Source organism: Balaenoptera acutorostrata, chromosome 13, assembly GCF_949987535.1.
Source record: "Balaenoptera acutorostrata chromosome 13, mBalAcu1.1, whole genome shotgun sequence".
NCBI lineage: Eukaryota > Metazoa > Chordata > Mammalia > Artiodactyla > Balaenopteridae > Balaenoptera > Balaenoptera acutorostrata.
The window spans coordinates 637,405-656,101 of NC_080076.1; the positions used below are offsets into that span (position 1 = coordinate 637,405).

Here is an 18,697-nt window from a genome sequence, read left to right on the forward strand (position 1 = left end):
ACCCAATCAGAAAATGGGCAGAAGACCTAAATAGATATTTCTCCAGAGAAGACATACAGATGGCCAAGAAGCTCATGAAAAGCTGCACAACATCACTAATTATTAGAGAAATGCAAATCAAAACTACAATGAGGTATCACCTCACACCAGTTAGAATGGGCATCATCAGAAAATCTACAAACAACAAATGCTGGAGAGGGTGTGGAGAAAAGGGAACCTCTTGCACTGTTGTTGGGAATGTAAATTGATACAGCCACTATGGAGAACAGTATGGAGGTTCCTTAAAAAACTAAAACTAGAATTACCATAGGACCCAGCAATCCCACTACTGGGCATATACCCAGAGAAAACCATAATTCAAAAAGACACATGCACCCCAATGTTCACTGCACCACTATTTACAATAGCCAGGTCATGGAAGCAACCTAAATGCCCATCGACAGATGAATGGATAAAGAAGTTGTGGTACATAATATACAATGGAATATTACTCAGCTGTAAAAAGGAACGAAATTGGGTCATCTTTGAGACGTGGATGGATCTAGAGACTGTCATACAGAGTGAAGTAGGTCAGAAAAACAAATATCGTATATTAACGCATATATGTGGAACCTAGAAAAATGGTACAGATGAACCAGGTTGCAGGGCAGAAACAGAGACACAGATGTAGAGAACAAACGTATGGACACCAAGGGGGGAAAGTGGCGGGGGCAGGGGGTGGTGGTGGGATGAACTGGGAGATTGGGATTGACATGTATACACTAATATGTATAAAATAGATAACTAATAAGAACCTGCTGTATAAAAAAATAAATGAAATAAAATTCAAAAAAAAATAAAACATACAGATGGCAAATAAGCACGTGAAAAGATGCTCCACATCATATGTCATCAGGGAGATGCAAGGTAGAACAACGAGACACCACTCCACACCTGTTAGCATGGCCAAAGCCCGGAGCACTGACAACACGAAAGGCTGGCGAGGATGCGGAGCGACAGGAACGCTCCTCATTGCTGGCGGGAACGCAAAACTGGTGCCGCCCCTTCGGAAGATGTGTTGGTGCTTTCTTAAAAAACTAAACATAGATTTACCAGACAATCCAGCAATCACACTCCTTTATCCAAAGGAAAACTTATGTTCACACAAAAACCTGCACAGAGATGGGTATAGCAGCTTTCTTCATAATTGCCAAATGGAAGCAACCAAAAGATGTCCTTCAGTCCTTCAGTGATGAATAAATAAACTATGGTGCATTCAGACAATGGAATATTATTCAAGGCCAAAAAGAAATGAGCTATCAAGCCATGAAAAAAATGTGGAGAAACCTTAAATGCATATTACTAAGTCAAAGAGGCCAACCTGAAGAGGATTTCAACTATAGGACATTCTGGAAAAGGCAAAACTATGGAGAAAGTAAAAAGATCAGTGGTGCCAGGGCCTGGGGAAGGGGAGGGAGGGATGAATACGGGGGGGTGGTACACAGAGGATTTTTAGGGCAGTGGAACGATTCTGTGTGTTGCTATTATGGTGGATTCATGTCATTTTACATTTGTCCAAACCCACAGAACGTACACTATCCAGAATGACGCTGATGTAAACTGTGGGCTTTAAGTGATTATAACATGTCGGCGTAGGTTCATCATTTGTAACAAACGTCCACACTCTGGGGATGTTGATGCTGGGAGAGGCTGTGCATCTGGGGGTGGTGCAGGGGGCATATGGAAAATCTCTGTACCTTCCTCTCAATTTTGCTGTGAACTTTAAACTGCTCTAAAAAATTGTCTTAAAAAAAATCTTGTAGGGCTTCCCTGGTGGCGCAGTGGTTGAGAATCTGCCTGCTAATGCAGGGGACACGGGTTCGAGCCCTGGTCTGGGAAGATCCCACATGCCACGGAGCAGCTGGGCCCGTGAGCCACAATTGCTGAGCCTGCGCGTCTGGAGCCTGTGCCCCGCGACGGGAGGGGCCGCGATAGAGAAAGGCCCGCGCACCGCGATGAAGAGCGGTCCCCGCACCGCAATGAAGAGTGGCCCCCGCTTGCCGCAACTGGAGAAAGCCCTCGCACGAACCGAAGACCCAACACAGCCAAAAATAAATAAATAAATAAATAAAATCAAGTAAAATGCCACCCTAAAAAAAAAAAAAAAAAAAAAAAAAAAAAAAAAAAAAAAAAAAAAAAAAAAAAAAAAAAAAAAAAAATCTTGTAGCTTCTATTCTAGGCATTTGAGCACAAGTCTTTTTTTCCCCTCAGACTAAAGCACAAATCCAAAACAAAAATCCCCTATTTTTCCTGCCAAATTTACACGGAAAGTAGAGGAAAGTGCCCTGAGCTCCATGGTTATCCCTTGGCACATCTGGCTCGGTTTCCAGCGCCTCTAAGAGCCTCGTAAGAGGGTCTCCCATGAAAACAGGCAGTGGTCCCTCCAACGTAGCGGCCAATGACTGCTAGGGGCCTTGGACTACAATTCTGGGTGGCGTGGTGGGGGCATGGGGGGGGCGGAGAAGGGACGCGTCAGCGGGAGGGGCTGAAGCCTCGCCTTTCTCAGCAGCCCTGGAGCCATCGTCCTCATTTTACAGAAGAGAACGATGATCAGGGTTAGGACCTGAGCCAGGAACGTCTGGCTCTCAGATGAGGTTTTGCCCACAGCAGAATATCTGCCACCAGATTTTGGTGGTTCCTGGATCAGATCTTTGCAAACAAGAAAATAAACCAGCCAAACCTATTATCCGTTTTCAGGGGTCCTGGGAGCCTCTGTTCCCAGCTCAGTCCCTGGGGCCCTGGGGTCACAGGGGCCCTCCCTGCAGCCCCGGGGCGGCTGTGTCGGCAGAGGCTGCTGGCCAGTTTCCATCCTTCCTTTTTCCTTTCAGCTTCATTGGGCCCTGTGGGCACCAGGTCAGGACAGCACCACCAGCCCGTTCGCATGCATGTGACGATGGGACACAGAGGGCCACGGGCCGCGTTTCCACAGGGAAGCCACCTTCCCCTGCTGGGTGGGGACCGGAGCCTCCTGGGACGAGGTGGAGGTCACGTGCAGCCCCAGTGCCCAGCGGATGCTGGTGGGAGAGCCCCATGGTCCGGCCCTGTGGCAGCGGCCCAAATGCAGCATTCTTACGCCGTCGTGGACAGGAGACACTCTGCCAGAAGCTGGACAGAAGCCCAGGTCCCCGTGCTCAGGGGCTCCTTTGCCACCGGCGCAGTCTTGTCTGTGCTGCTGCTGGGGCTGAAACAACAGATGTCCATTCTTCGCAGCTCTGGAGCCAGACGCGTGGGGTCCAGGCAGAATCGGTGTCTGCTGAGGACCTGCTCCTGGTTCATGGACGCACCTTCTCACTGTGTCCTCACATGGCGAAGGGGCGGGTCGCTGTTACAGGGACACTAATCCCATCACGAGGGCTCCACCCTCATGACCTCATCGCCCCCAGAGGCCTCCCGGCCCCGACACACTGGGCGTTAGCATTCAGCATGTGAATTTGGGGGACATGACATTCAGCCGGTAGCATTCTGCACCCCGCCGCCACCAGTTCGTGTCCTTTGCCCTGCATTCCATCCAACAGCCCCCAAAGTCTAAATCACTTCAGCATCACCTCCAGAGTCTAAGGCCTGACATCATCCGAGGCAGGCCGGGGGCGGGCGGTGGGGGACTCCAGAACGAGTCATCGGAGGCCAAGTCCCTCCAGCTGTGAGCCTGTGACCAGACAGTGCTGCGCTTCCACACACCACGGTGGGCCAGGGGTCCCACAGAGGAGAACCAAGGAGAGACAGCCCGCTGCGCTGGTTCTGTTTGTTTCTCCCGGGAACCCTGACTGACACAGCTCGGGAGCAGCAAAGCTCTCACCCCAGCTCCAGGCTGGCAAACTCGACGTGTGTGTCTGTGCCCACACGCAGCAGAAGCTCTGTCTCCAGCTTCTGATGCTGTTACCAAATGCCTTAGTGAATTCAATACTTGAAGTCCCAGTCATGAAACCCATAACTAATTATGTGGGTCTTGATTTAATCATATGAGCTTAAAGGAAAAAACCGACTCGCAAGCCAAACACCAGCCTCCGTGGAAAGGAAGTGCTGGCTCTGAGCGCAGCCTGCGTGAGGACGCGCTGTTCCCCCCAGGCCGGTTCGCAGCCCGTCCCGCCGCCGCCAGGCTCAGCACTGTCTCCAGGCAACGACGGCCGCCACCGCATGAAGGAATCTGCGAGCTGTTTGCTGAAACAGAGGCTTCTGTCCCATCCTCCCAGCGGTTCCGAAGGCCTGTCCTCAGCATCTGATGGCCGGGCAGGCGCCACGGGGTGACGTCCAGCACGGGGAGGGCCCCGATGGCACGACCTGTCCCCGCGGTCACCTAACCACGTCCGACACAGCCTCAGGAGGATGGACCATCCTGCCGCAATCGTGGGCTCTGGGTTGGCCTGGTGCCCAGGCCCTGGGCCTGCGTGTTGCCCAACAGGGGGTGGGGTGGGGAGGGGAGGGCTGGAGAAACACTCTGTCTCCTTCACGGAGCCCCCAGCACCCTAGGAGTGAGGCCAGAGGCCCACTGGAGACGCCTGAGGCAGCGGGTCGGGGGGCTCGCCTCCCCTCTGGCTTGGGGCTCCCACAGCGATTTGCAGGTGGGGTCTGGGGTCAGCCCTGGAGCTGGAGCCGCCTTGCCGTCCACAGGAGCTGGGGGGCATCCCTTTAGCACTGGCCCCCCGCCTCACCTCACTGGGTCGGGGGCCACAGACCCCTCCTGCTCCCTCCGAGCGCCTGGCATTAAAACTTCTGCTCGTGTGCCAAGGGGAGACGGTCCAGCCCAGTAATGAGACAGGGGGCACCTCGGGGTGAGGACCGCTGTGATCGTTTCTCCCAGGAACCAGGCAGTGCGTTGGCTCAGAATGTACTCTTGGGGTCAGAGAGTTCAGGGTAACTTCCTGTGGCCACGGTGTTCAGGGGTTTGGTATTACTAACCTTCATCTCTGCAGACAAGGAGGGACTGCTGAGCAGACAGCCTGAGGCCAGGTCATGAGACCCGCTGGATACCAGGGAGCCTTCCTTCCTGCATGGATGGTCCCGCCGTGGACCAGACACTGGGGACTGAGCCCACTCCGGCGGGGACCTCCCGGGACAGGACGGAGCGGGTCCCTCCCGGGACAGGATGGAGCGTGTCCCGCGTGCACGCCCCCAACCCCTGCCCCTGGGTCCTGCAGGCGGAGGCAAGAGCACCCATAGCCCCAGAAGTCTCGTTCAGCTGGGGGGACGCCAGTGCAGCAGTGGGGCGGGGCCAGGTGGTCCCTGGTCCTTCTTCTTTGTGCTCCTGACCCAGTAAACACCCAAGACGCCACAGCAACGCTCCTAAGAGCTGTTGCCAACACACAGCGAACGCTGTGCTAAGATAACTCAGGGTTGGTGTGCGTTCCACAGGGCTTCCGGGTGGCGGTCTCCTTCCCTCCCGCTGGCCAGCTCCTCGCCCTGCAAACACCCGTCTTCATCTCCAGAGCAAAACCAGTGTCTGGGCCTGGAGATTCTGCATGGACAAGTCTGATGTCACCTGGGGTTTCGAACCCTTGGAAGCCCTTAGACAGGCGTGGCATCCTTACGTCTGCTGGGTCTGAGATTATGAACACGACACGGGAGGTTGAGGACAGGCGTCCACGAGGGCAGAGCTGAGCACTGGAGGGGCTCCTGGCTGAGACCTCAGTGCAGGAGGGAGACAGCTCCTCGGGCAGCGCCGGCGTGGCCCCGACCGGGGCGGGGACCTGGGGACATGCAGCAGGAGTCTTGCTCTCAAGTGTTTTCATGACGGTGGTCGGCCACGTAATGCCTGGAAGACGCCCACTTCCTGGTCCTCGGGCCCACGGCTGCGTCGCCTCCGATGGCAGAAGGGGCTGTGGAGGGCGGGATGACGGCGAGGCCGGAGCCGGGAGCGTCCTGGTTACGGGGCCAATGTCAGCACAGGGTCCTCACAGCCCATCACGAGGAGGGGACGGTGGTGGGAGAGGAGAACCAGGTGACGTGCTGGGAGGATAGAGGAGGGGCCGAGGGACGAGGGAGGGGACGGGTCCCCCGGAGCCTCCGTAGGAACCAGCCCTGGACCTGAGGCCCGGGTCCCACTGGGGCCTCGAGGGCGAGTCGTGCCGTTTCATGAGGCAGTTCGTGGGGGTTTATTTCACGGCGGCAGGGGACACACGCGGTCCACGTCGGAGCCATCAAGGCCCCACTGTGAACAAGGAGCAGGCCTAAGTGCTCACCGTGTTGCCTTCAGGACGTCAGGAGCCAGAGGAGGGGCCGTGGGGGCCCCACGGGTCCCACCCCAAGGCCGAGCCCGGCCCTGGGCTGCCCCGCAGACGCTCCTGGGGACCCGGCCCCACCCGCGCGCCGACCTTGACACCGACTGGCCATGGAGTCGGGGAGGCGGCTCTGCCCGGGCCCCCCCCCCCCCCCGACGGGGACACAGGAGGCAGCAAGGAGTCCCGGTGTGGCTGTGGGCCCTGCGGCCTTTCCTGCAGCAGCCATGCCGGGGCTGCTCGGCCCGGGGCTGCCCTGCTCTCGCTAAGCGTGAGGGGGGGTCCTGGGCCCCCCCGGCCGAGGGTCCTCGGGGCCTCCTGAGTCGGTCGGACGCACCGGAGCCCCAGCTGCTTTGACTTGGGACGGCCTGTGCCCTGCGGATCACTGCGCCCGCCCGGCCCGTCCACACTCCGACTCCACGGATCTGGTGGCTCTAAGTGCCTCATAGGAGTGGAATCAGAAAGGATTTGTCCTACTGAACTGTCAGTTGGCTTGTTTCATTCGGCAAAACGTCCTCAAGATTCGTCCCGCAGGTATGCTTTTCCCATCCTTCTTCCTATAAGCCGCGGAAAGCGGAGACCTAGCTCTCACTCAGCTACAATGCGTGAGAGCAAATTCTGGACAGAGCCACCACCGGGCACAGGGGCTTCCAGGGCACCGAGGAGACACAGGGGCAGCGCTGGACAGCGAGAGCCTGGATTCTAGGGGAGGGCGGACCGCAAGGACGCCCACCCACAAGCACACGGCGCCTGCGCGGCCTCGGGAGCACGGGGACTTTGCCCAGCTCTGCCAGCCGCCCTGGGGCTCAGGCCACGTCACCGGCCGGAGGGGACCTGGGCGGCTGGCTGCAGAGTCTGTCCTGGGGCCGAGACAGAAGGCGAAGGGAGCTGGGCCCTGTGCCCAAAGGCCGTGTCCCGGCCACCCTGGAGCCGGCGGCTGGGATTTCTGCGCAGTGGGGGCCTCCTTCCAGCCCGGGCGCGGGCCCGGCCACTCAAGGGGCATTTCACGGATCGGCAGCACGAATCAACTTTCCTCTGAGTCCCTGAATAATGGAGGATGATAATCTTTTTTCTCCCTCGATGCTTTTCTGCACCAACACACAAAAATAACCACCAATGCCAACGCTGCCAGAGATGACAAGAGATGTCACCAGACAGACTGATGAAAAGGGAGCTGCACCAGCTCGCCCCTGCTTCTTCACGACACTCCCTGCTCCCCCAGGATCATTTTCCAGGAGGGAACTGGGTGCGTTTAACTGGAGTGCCAACTAGAACGTGGGTGCGTCGGGGAAGCGTCCCTGCCTGTCACTGCTGGAGGATGAGGACCTCAGGCCCACGGAGCTGTCGGTGCTGTGCCTCTCAGAGGATGCTTTCTGGAGCCTTCAAGAGAAGACCTGACATCTCACTAAGAAATTATGCAGCCACTTAATTAAAATCAGAGATCACACAGAGATAATACTTCAGCCTTGTGACTTTCAAGCTAAATTCTACTGGAGGGCTTCCCTGGTGGCGTACTGGTTAAGAATCCGCCTGCCAATGCAGGGGACACGGGTTCAATCCCTGGTCCGGGAAGATCCCACATGCCGCGGAGCAACTAAGCCTGTGCGCCACAACTACTGAGCCTGCGCTCTAGAGCCCGCAAGCCACAACTACTGAGCCTGTGCTCTAGAGCCCGTGCTCTGCTACAAGAGAAGCCACCGCAATGAGAAGCCCACGCACCACAACGAGGAGTAGCCCCTGCTCGCGGCAACTACAGAAAGCCCGTGTGCAGCAACAAAGACCCAATACAGCCAAGAAATAAGTAAATAAAATAAAATAAAAATTTCTACTGGAAAAACCCCAACAAACAAGAAAATAATGAACGATTCCAAGTTATTCCCTTCTCTGCCCTCCATCCCTGACGCCTCGTGCCTGGAAACTTCTGCGGTCAGGGCGTCAAGGGTGCAGCTGCAGGCGACAGCAGGGAGGCTCCCCGCAAAAGTAAACACAGAATCACCGCAGAAGCCAGCTAGCGCGCCCCCGGGATAAACCCCAAAGAAGCGAGGGCAGGGACTCGCCAGACGTCTGTGCCGTGTCCACAGCAGCGTTACTCCCAACAGCAGAAGGAGGAAGCAACCCAAGTGTCCACGGACGGATGATGGATGAACAAAGTGAGGCGACACATACAAGGGAGTGTTACTCAGCCCCTGAGCACGAAGGGGTCTGACACCTGCTGCATCACGGATGAACCCGGAGGATACTGTGCTCAGTGAAACAGTCACAGAAAGATGATGCCTGTATGATTCCACTTCAATGGGTCCCTGAAGCAGCTGAATTCACAGAGGCAGAAGGTACAGGCTGGGTCCCAGGGGCCGGGGAGTTAGTGTTTAATGGGGACAAAGTTTCAGTTTGGGAAGATGAAAGATTTCTAGGGACGGAGGAGTGGTGATGGTTGCACACCATTGTGAACGTACTTAACGCCACTGAACTGCACATAAAAACAGCTAAGACGGTGAATTTTACGTTTTTTTTTTTTTTACCACACACACAGCTAATAAAACATAAAACTTTTTCTTCCTGTGGCAGTGACAACACCTACTATTATTTGGCACCTACCGTGTGCAGCGGGCCAGGGGCTTCGTAAGCGCCCCTCACAAGCACATGGACACACCCACCACGTGCTCACCAACACTGGGATCCTTACTTCCTAATCTGATGACTGATGTGGTGAGACAGCATCTGGGTGGTGTGAGGCGGTGTTTCTGGAAATGGGGAAGAGGTGGGTGACGGATGTGAATGGTGGGTGACGTGGGGACCAGATGACGCCTAGAGGATTCTCAGCTCGACCTCTGGTGATGCTGTCATTAGTTGACGCAGCCCTAACTTCAGTTCCCTGATTCCTGTGTAAATGATTTCCTTCCTCGGATTGTATGGAGTTACTGCTACTGAGAAAGTCCAAACATGTCGAGTGTCTTTACAAGCAGAATTCCCAACTGGAGCCTAGTTAAGACAACTGGAAATGACAGCTCAGGAATCAGACACCCAAACAACGAAGGAAGCCAAACCAATTTCCTAAAATTTACATTTAAGTTTAATCTGCAGTCAGGATCACCAGGCTCTTGGTCAAGACCGCTCACACCTGATGTTCCAGGAGAACCGAGCTCTGTGTCTCTGAATAACGAGCTGACGGCAGCGGGCGAGCATCGGGCACTACCCCGGACTGCGGAGGGGCTCTCACTGAGAGGCTGACATGAGCTCTGCCTGGGGCCGGGGGTTCAAGTCCGAGCCTCCGCCAGCCCTGGAAGCCGGAGCTGGGGAGGTTAAGGCAGGACGCCCCCGCCACCCCGTGAGAAAACACAGGCAACGCTTTGAGGGCAACACGCAGCCACACGCTTCAAATACTGCAGCACCTCCTCTCGCCTAAGCCCGACCCGGACGACACCCACTCGGGCCTTCCCCGAGTGTTTCCGAGACATTCCGCAGTGTGCGCATCGGGGGACATCCTGACCCCAGGATGACACTTCTGCCCGCAGCCTCACGGGACAACAGAGGGGGCAGGCAGTCTGCCGTCCGCTCAGAAGCGAGCCCCGGCACCTCCACAAAGCCGGCCCCGGGTGCGCCAGAGCTGGGCGCCTGGAAGGACTCAGAGGTCCTGCCCCTGTGGTCCAGGACGACGGGACTTGGGTTCAGAGCACAGCACTCTCTAGACCGGGCGTTTTAACTCCAAGTTGCCCAAGCCTCAAGGCCTGGCCGTCAGAGAGGTTCCGTGAGAAGGCCCGCTGGCCCGGCAGCCTTGCCGAGTTCTCGAAATTGGCTGGAATTTGGAGCCTCTGCTGGCAGCGCAGTGGGCGGCCTGACGGGGCAGCCGCGCCAGGGGCTCACTCCCGGCGAACCTGCCCTGGGCGGGTGCAGGGGGGCCCAGGGCCTGCAGTTTCAGCGACCAACGGGGTCGCGGTGCCTAAGACCACCACCCAGCGGGCGCCCCACGGCCCAGCTGCCGCCGCCCCTCCCCCCCACCCCGGTTCCGTCCCAGCCTCCCCGGCCCCGCGCTCACCCTCTCCTCCTCGGCGCGGATGTCGGGCATGGTGCTGAGGCAGAGGCCGACCGCCGTGACGGCCACGAAGGCCACGGACACGCAGGCGAAGAGCTTGCCGGCCGGGCCCGAGCGCGGGTCGTCCAGCACGTCGCGCAGGCGCCGCCGGCCGCGCGCCAGCCGCCCGCCGCCGGGCCCAGGGGCGCAGGCCGGGCTGCCGGGGCCCCCGCGCTCCGCCGGGCCCGCGCGCGCCTCGGCGGCCTCCTCCTCGCGGCGGCGCAGGCGGCGCAGGCAGCAGCGCTCCAGGCGCGCCTCGTCGATGCCCCAGTAGGCCAGCTCGTCGCGGAAGGCCAGGGCGCACGCGCCGCGCAGCAGCCGCAGCTTCCCGGCGCGCAGCAGCGCCACGATGGCGCGGAAGGCGCACGGGCTGCGGTCGAAGAAGAACTCGTCGCGGCTCACGTCGTAGTCGTCGCACACGCGCAGCAGCTCGTCGTGGCCGCGGCAGGCGCGGAGGCGCTCGAGGCGCGCCAGGGGACAGCGGGCCAGCGCGGCCCAGGCCAGGCGCACCCTGCAGCCGCCCACGTTGATGATGACGTGCCGGGCGCGGGCCCCGCCGCCGCCGCCAACCGGGGGCTCGGGGCCCGGGGGCTCCGCGGGCCCGGGGAGCAGGGCCATGGCCCCGTGCGCCGCCCCGGGGTCCGGAGGCTGGGCCTGCGAAGGAAAGGAGCGCGCGTTAGGCCGCAGACCGGCCGGCAGCTCACGGACACCCCCGCCCACGCACGACCTTGGGGCTTGGGGAGCGAACCAAACCAAGGGCTCCGTCGGCCCGGCCGCTCGGTTCCTCTCTCCTGCATCCCTGACGCCTGCAGGTGGTCCCAAGAGCCCGCCCCTCAGCTTTCCAGCAGGCCCCGCTTACGAGGGACCCGCCTTAATTTCTTGCCTGGAGACTGGGGACACGGCCAACGTGGGGCAGCACGAGGGAGGAGGGCGGGCCGCCCTGGAGATGCTGCCTCAGGAGATGATGGCAAGGCCAGACCTGGGGGGTTTCCGGCTGGTTAACAACTGGGGGCCAGGGGAGGGGGCTGCTACGGATGTATTGATCCTTAAGAAGCGTCAGCCAAACTGCCAGAACAGCCTGTGGACGATGTTTGGATTCGGATTAGAGGGAACCAACTATAAAAAGACATCTAAGAGTAAATAAGAAAATCCCAGCACTATCTATGATTTTAAAGCCTTTTTAAAGGCATGAGACTAGTACTGCACTCGTGAAAAACAGGGGGTTTCGGCCCCTTAGAGGCCCGCAGTGAGGTATTCACGTGAAATGAGGTCTGGATCTTCATTAAGCAAATCTTTCTCAAGTGGTGTGCAGACAAAACACTTCACCTGCTGCTGGAGCCCGGTAATGAGAACACTGGGGCCATTATATTTTCTCTCTGCTTTTACGTACATTTACAAACGTCCCTAATAAAAACGGGTTTGTTTTGCTTTCTGAAAGCTTCCAGATAATTCTGCTGCACAGCTGGGTTTGGGAGGCACTGATGTAGACAAACTCACGATGCTTCGGTTGCCTTGATTCTCTAAACCAGAGGTTCTTTATTTGTTGTCCATGGGAATTCTTCAGGGATCTATGAGCCTTCTAAAATTAGATGCAAACTTGTGTGTGTACACATTTTTCTAATAGAGGATCCTCAGATTCTCAAAGGGATCTGTGGCCCCAAAGCTTAATGAAGCTCACAGCTCCAAACATATAAGGGAGGGAAATATCTTTGTAGTGTGGGAATTGCTAGCCCGGATCCCCTTTAAAATATTTTGAACATGGGTCACCCACACTAGTTGGTGGGCATGTGCACTTTGGCATTCGTTGTCAGATGCCTTCTTAAGAATGCTTGGGCAAAGGTAAGATTCCAGGTGAGTTTCTTATATGAATGATTACTTGTTTTACTCTTTGACCAGGGTTCAAGAAACTCACAAAAGAAATCATATTCTTCTTCTTAATGAGTATCTCATCATAGCTTGTGCATAGACCAGCAACCAAAATTCCTAAATGTGTTGGTTTACTCAGCACTTGTTAAAAGGACGTGTCACAAAATATGTTACTGAGACAAAATCATTTTCGTCCTGAATGTGGACATTTAAAGTTTTGTGGCGTGTTTACCCACGATTGCATCTGACATTCCTTCCTCTGCCTGGTGCTGGGTCCCCCCTTAACGTCTATGTATCTGTTTGGAAACAGGGTCCCCGACTCAGGGACCACATCAGAAAGGGTCCACAGGTAACGCTGATGACTCTGTCCTTTGCAGAGGCTCCTGTGGGCTCCTTTCCACACCGCTGGAGGGCGGTTCTGTTCCTCCTCCAAATCCCGCTCAGGCTGGCCCCCCTTGACTCGTTAACACAGTGGGGTCAGCGCTTTGGTACCAGGCACTTCTCTGCACTGTGGCAACAGTGACACAGCAGAGAAAACAGGCAAATACCAATCCGGGGACGTAAACTCCAAAGGCCCCATTTACCAGGGAGTATATCTTAGACATCGGCTAGGCAGTAATCTGGAGGGGAGGGGCACGGTTCCAGTTTTGTTCTCAAGGTGTAGACTGAGGGCCAACAGCACCAAAATTATCAAGGGAACTTGCAAAAAAAAAAAAAGTATATTCCTGGCTCTACACTTAAAATTCTGAGTGACTAGAAAACTGCATAGTAAGGACCCCCAAATATCCCCCCATTAAAGCAATGAGAAAACCGGTAAAAACCATCAGAATCAACTTTTTTTGGAACTCTGGACACTAACCGAAGGGTAGCAGCAGCCAGGGGGACACTTGAGTAAAAACAGCTGAATCTTGGTAACTACAGTGAGCTCTTAGCATTTTAACCTGCTTCCCAGCTCAGCGTTTGCCTTGAAGGTGACAGCCTGCGTTCCTGGTACCACGACTGCTACTGGAAGAGGAGTGGACCCGACTCAGGATGAACCATAACTATTTGGACCCTTCTGGTGGTTCCCCCAAAAGACCCGTCAGAAGGCTTGCCTGTACCTCCCCTAACTCGGGACTCTCTCAGGGCTAAAGTGGCCACCCGGGCAGTTTGTGGAAATCACTTACACGAAAATGTTTGCTGAGGCAATGGATGAACATTATTGTTGGGGCAAAAAATAGACTAAGCAGAAAGCTTGGGAGAAGAGGCTGGGGAATGAGATGCTTTGGAAATGCTCCAACAAACTGCTCGAAATCTAGAATGCTGCTCACGTGCCTGGGGCCATGTGCATGCTCAGGAAAGACCTGAGAAGGCCCTACACTCTCCCCCCGCCCCGACCCCAGCTGACCTGCAGCTCTGCGCAAGCAGGAGGTGAAGGGGGAGGCGAGGGACAGGCCTGCTGGGTGTTGAGGGTGCCCTGACACACAGAGCCCATCTGCAAAGACTGGTTTGTTTTTGTTTTTGTTCCAGGCATTTGAGAATCTCTGTCCAGTCACTTGCTGACCATTAAGCTAATGGGACAGAGATATCAGTGGCCACACAAGACAAAAACATTCACACTTTGCCTAATTCGTCCAGAAAAGTCACTCAAACAAACAACAGCAATTACAACAAACCCTGGGGAGGGGAAGAATCTGATTAGAAGAACACAGGAGTAAATCTTCATGGCCTTGGAGTAGGCAATGGTTTCTGAAATACAACAGAAGCATAAGCAACAAAAACAAAATAAATAAACTGGACTTTGTCATACTTAAACTCTTTTGTGCATTAAAGGACATTATCAAGAGAATGAAATGATAGCTCATGGGATGAGAAAAAATTTACAAATCATATATCTGATAAGGGTCTAGTGTCCAGAATATATAAAGAGCTCCTACAACTCAAAAACAAAAAGACAAACAACCCAATTAAAACGTGGGCAAAGGATTTGAAGGACTTCTCCAAAAAAGATACAAAAATGGCTAATAGACACTTGAAAAGATGCTCAGTGTGATCGGTCATCAGGAAAATGCTAATCAAAACGACTTGGTACCACTTTACGTCCATTAGCTTGGTTGCGACCAAACAAATGGAAAAAGGAGTGTCGGCGAGGGCGTGGAGAAGTCAGGACCCCCGTGCGCTGCTGGTGGGAATGTGAAATAGTGCAGCTGCTGTGGAGAACAGTTGGGCAGTTCCTCAAAAAGTTAAACATAGACTTACCATGGGATCCAGCAATGTTACTCCAAGAGAAATGAAAGCCTAGGTTCACGCAAAAACGTGTACGTGAATATTCACAGCAGCATTATTTACAATAGCCAAAATGTGGGAACAACCCAACTGCCCATCAGCTGACCAATGGATAAGCAAATATGCGCCATCTACATACTGGGACACAATCAACCACAAAAAGGAGTGAAGTGCTGACACAGGACACAGCACGGATGGACGTTGGAAACATGGTGTAAGTGGAAGAGGCCGGACAGAAAGGAAATGTCCAGAGCAGGCAAATCTGCAGAGACAGAAGGTAGGTTAGTGGTTGCCAGGGGCTGCGGGCTGGGGGGTGGGGGAGTGACCGATTAATGGTTACAGGGTTTCTTTTTGTGGTCATGAGGCTGCTCTGGCATTAGGTAGTGGTGAGGGTTAAAATACTAAAAACACTGAATTGTACACATTAAAATGGACATTATCATTTCAATTAAAAAAAAATTGAAAAAAAAAAAAAAAAAAAAAATTGACATCCGGTTCCGTGCATGTCAATGAGCAGGTGTAGTGCACTAAAGCCCGAGAACCACTGCTTCAACTGCCAAAATCAAGACCTTTCACTGTTGTTAAGGATTTGATGGTCCAACCACTGCCGGGCAAACCTACCACCAGGGCGACTCACGAAGCGTAAAGCGGGGGGCGCCCAAGGGGTGTTCAGCATGCAGCCCGGATGCCCACTGACCCTGAGATTTGGGAGGGGGAGAAAACCAAATAGAAGGGGTCGCGGGGAGAGAGCCAGCGTGCCTGCCCAGTCACTGCAGGATTCGAGGGCGAAGGCGCTCAGGGCTCAGCTGGGTTGCTGATGCCTCGGGGTCGGCGTTTCATGCAGCAAATGTCGGTAACATCTGCTGGTGCTGGACACGCGATGCTGGAGCTCATGGCGGGGGGAGCGGGGGGAGTCAGGGCATGAGGACGACCGGTGCTTCCAACACCGCGAGGCTGGCTCTGCGCACAGGAGAGGCTGCCCCGAGGGCTTTGCAGGCTCGCTGGCCGGGCAGGAGGTTGGGGAAATCTGAGGAGGTCATGCTGAGGAGGAAGATCCTACTTTCCTCAAACGCAGTCAGTTGTTTAGGTGGCGGAAACTTGTTGCAGAGATCACCCAAGCTGCTGCTTCTCATCGAGGACCCGGGGACAGCGGCTCGGAGTTCCACATCAAGGATGCGAGCGGCTCACGGCCGACCTCCTTCCCAGGCAGCTCGGAGGGGGACTCAGCATCTGCCCAGGAGGCAGGCGGGGGTCCTCACGGGGGGCGCCCCACTCTCTGGAGCCGTGCGAGGCCACCGGGAAGGAGGGAGCCTCCAGGGCAGGCTCACGAGTTTCTGGGCTGAGGCCAAGCTGTGCCCGAGGGAAAGTGCCCCGTGACCTCACATCCTTTTCCCCAAAACTGTCAGAACCAGAGCTGACGGCAGCTTCCGCCTGGAGTACCGTGAGGGGCAGAGACAAGTGTGGAGCGGGGAAGCCCACGTTGCCTGCGCTAGGCTGGGGCCCTCCACGTCTTCCTATCCCCGGGGAGCCACGTGACGAAGCTGTAGCACAGGCTAATCAGCGCCTTTTGTTGTCACATCAAATGTGTGCTCCGAATTCTTTGTAGGTAGGGATGCCTGGTCATTAAAATAACTGGGTAATCAGCCAGATCCTACAACTTTCCTGCAAAGGGTTTTCTTCCCCGGAATATACATTTACAAATATAAACATAACATATGTTACTAAGTGTTTTTAAGTCAGGTTCTCTCTTAAGAGACTGACAGTCACTGCTGAGAGCCCTGAAGTGCGTCCCTATCTGCTGTCTGGGGCGTAAGAGGCATTCAGGTGCCCTGGATTTTAAGAAAAAGACTGACAACTCAATAGAAAAAATGGGCAAATTGTCACAGAGTTTACAGTAAAGGGAAAACACAGACTTTAAATATATGAAAAGATGATCCAGTTCATTTCTTTTTTTTTTAAATTTATTAATTTATTTGGCTGCCTCGGGTGTTAGTTGCGGCACGCAGGATCTTTTGTTGTGGCAAGAGGGCTTTGTTGTGGTGCACGGGCTCTCTAGTTGTGGTGCACAGGTTTTCCCTCTCTCTAGTTGTGGCGCACGGGTTTTCTCTCTCTCTAGTTGAGGAGTGCAGGCTCAGTAGTTGCGGCACGTGGGCTTAGTTGCTCCACGGCATGTGGGATCTTAGTTCCCCGACCAGGGATCGAACCCGCGTCCCCTGCATTGGAAGGTGGATTCTTAACCCCTGGACCACCAGGGAAGTCCCTCCAGTTCATTTCTAATAGCAAAAATAAACATCTCAAATTACCACATTGTAAGGTGGGAAGGTTTGATGACACACTTTATTGCCAAGGATGTGGGGTCTCTCGGACGTGTTCATTTCTGATAGATAGTAAACTGGTAAACCATCATGACAGGAGGTGGAGGGTTTGAACTAATCCTACAGGAAGCACCGATGTTTGTCCCTACACCCTAGTGAAAGGGTAAACTAGAAAAAATCTGCCTATGGGATAGGAGGATTACAAGATTTCTCTGCCCGGCTCTACAAGAATATGTGTCGAAAAGCCTACCTGCACAATGGATTTGAGGTTGAAAGTTTTTGTCTCTGAAACTCAAAGCTAAGAAATTATCTCCCGTGAAAGGTGGTCCCAGGTTGGCAATATCCTGGAGACACACATAATCAACTGGGGTGACTCTGCCCCCGGGACACCTGGCAAGGCCCGGGACATTTTTGGTTGTCGTGACTGGGTGTGACTGGCATTGGTGGGAAGGAGCCAGGGGTGCCGTGAAACCCTACAGCACACGTGCAGGACACCCCAGAACAAGGGCAGACCCAGCCCAATGCCATCAGCGCCCCTGGTCTAGAGGGACCACTCGCCACTCAAGCCTCAGCTTCCCGCTGATGAAGCCTCAACTGAGATGAATTCACAAACCGAAATTATAAAGTACACAGGGCCCAATCCCAGCCGAGCAAACACCAGCAGACACGGGAATAACAGGATCAGGCTCCGGGGAACCTGAGATGATAGGATTATCAAAAATCTTTACAGACATCAAAGAAGGAATTAAAACCCCAGAGGAAGAAAGACATTATCACAAAGTCCAGGAGGAGCTGAATAAGAAAGACAGTTTCCAGAGGCGAACAGATGAGACTGAAAGTAGAGTCTGTCAGGTTAGGGTCAGGGTGAGGTCAGGTTGGGGTTAGGGTGAGGTCAGGCTGAGGTCAAGTTGGGTCAGGCTGAGGTCAAGTTGGGTCAGGCTGAGGTCAGGTTGGGTCAGGCTGGGTCAGGTTGAGATCAAGTTGGGTCAGGTTAAGGTCAAGTTGGGTCAGGTTGAGGTCAGGTTGGGTCAGGCTGAGGTCAGGTTGGGTCAGGCTGAGATCAGGTTAGGTCAGGTCGGGTCAGGTTAGGTCAGCTTGAGGTCAGGTTGAGGTCAGCTTGGGTCAGGTTAGGTCAGCTTGAGGTCAGGTTGGGTTAGGTTGAGGTCAGGTTGAGGTCAGGTTGGGTCAGCTTGAGGTCAGGTTGGGTCAGGTGGAGGCATTCTCTCCCAGGAACCCTCCAAAAGGGGTCAATGGAAGACAGACATCACAGAGAAGGACACATAAAGCAAGCAAAGGAGAAAGGAAAATGATCAATTCTGTTTACTAGGAATCCCAGAAGAAGAGGTGAAAATAAACCAAGTGACGAAAATGTGGTGAAGATGGAAGACATCCAGCTGCAAAGGCTCAGTGACCAACAGGATGAGGAGATTCCACGCCTGACACTTTACAGGGAGACCTGGGGGCTTTAGTCCTCTAAAGGAATGTGTGCTGTGGGACTTGGCTTCGTAGCTTCTCTGGGGAAAGACGCCACCGTGTCCGGCACAGCCTCCCTCCCGCTCCCTCAGCGCAAAGCCCCGTGACACTGTAACTGGGGCTGGACACACTCAGCGGTCACCGCAGAAAGGGCCAGGGGCCTGGTCCGCTGCCTCCCAGGCAGCCGTGGCCAGAGGAGAGGGAGGCGTCTGCCCAGCACGCTGCGCGCCCAGCGGGTCCTGCCCCGGCCGGCACCCCCGCATTCCGTCCCTGGGTCCCTGGAGCTGCGGGCAGGAGGGGGGCCGCTTAGGGATGTGTCTCCTGGGGGGCCTGCAAGGGAGCACAGCAGAGGGGTGTGTGGGAATGAAAATGACAAGGGGGAAAACCACACATGATTAGGAAGGGGTTCTCAAATACCAGAAGGTCAACCCACAGCGGAGGAAATATTTATTCTGTAG

At 55.0% G+C, this 18,697-nt stretch overlaps 1 protein-coding gene across 3 annotated transcripts in view; it reads right to left on the bottom strand.

The window, feature by feature from the left end:
* KCNG2 (potassium voltage-gated channel modifier subfamily G member 2) overlaps positions 1–18,697 on the bottom strand; it is a 72,536-nt gene that overhangs the window by 21,410 nt on the left and 32,429 nt on the right. For all 3 annotated transcript variants that reach the window (XM_057526738.1, XM_057526735.1, XM_057526737.1), the window contains one exon: positions 10,285–10,974. In XM_057526738.1, the coding sequence (XP_057382721.1) occupies positions 10,285–10,974 (690 nt within the window). The remainder of the gene's footprint in view (positions 1–10,284; positions 10,975–18,697) is intronic.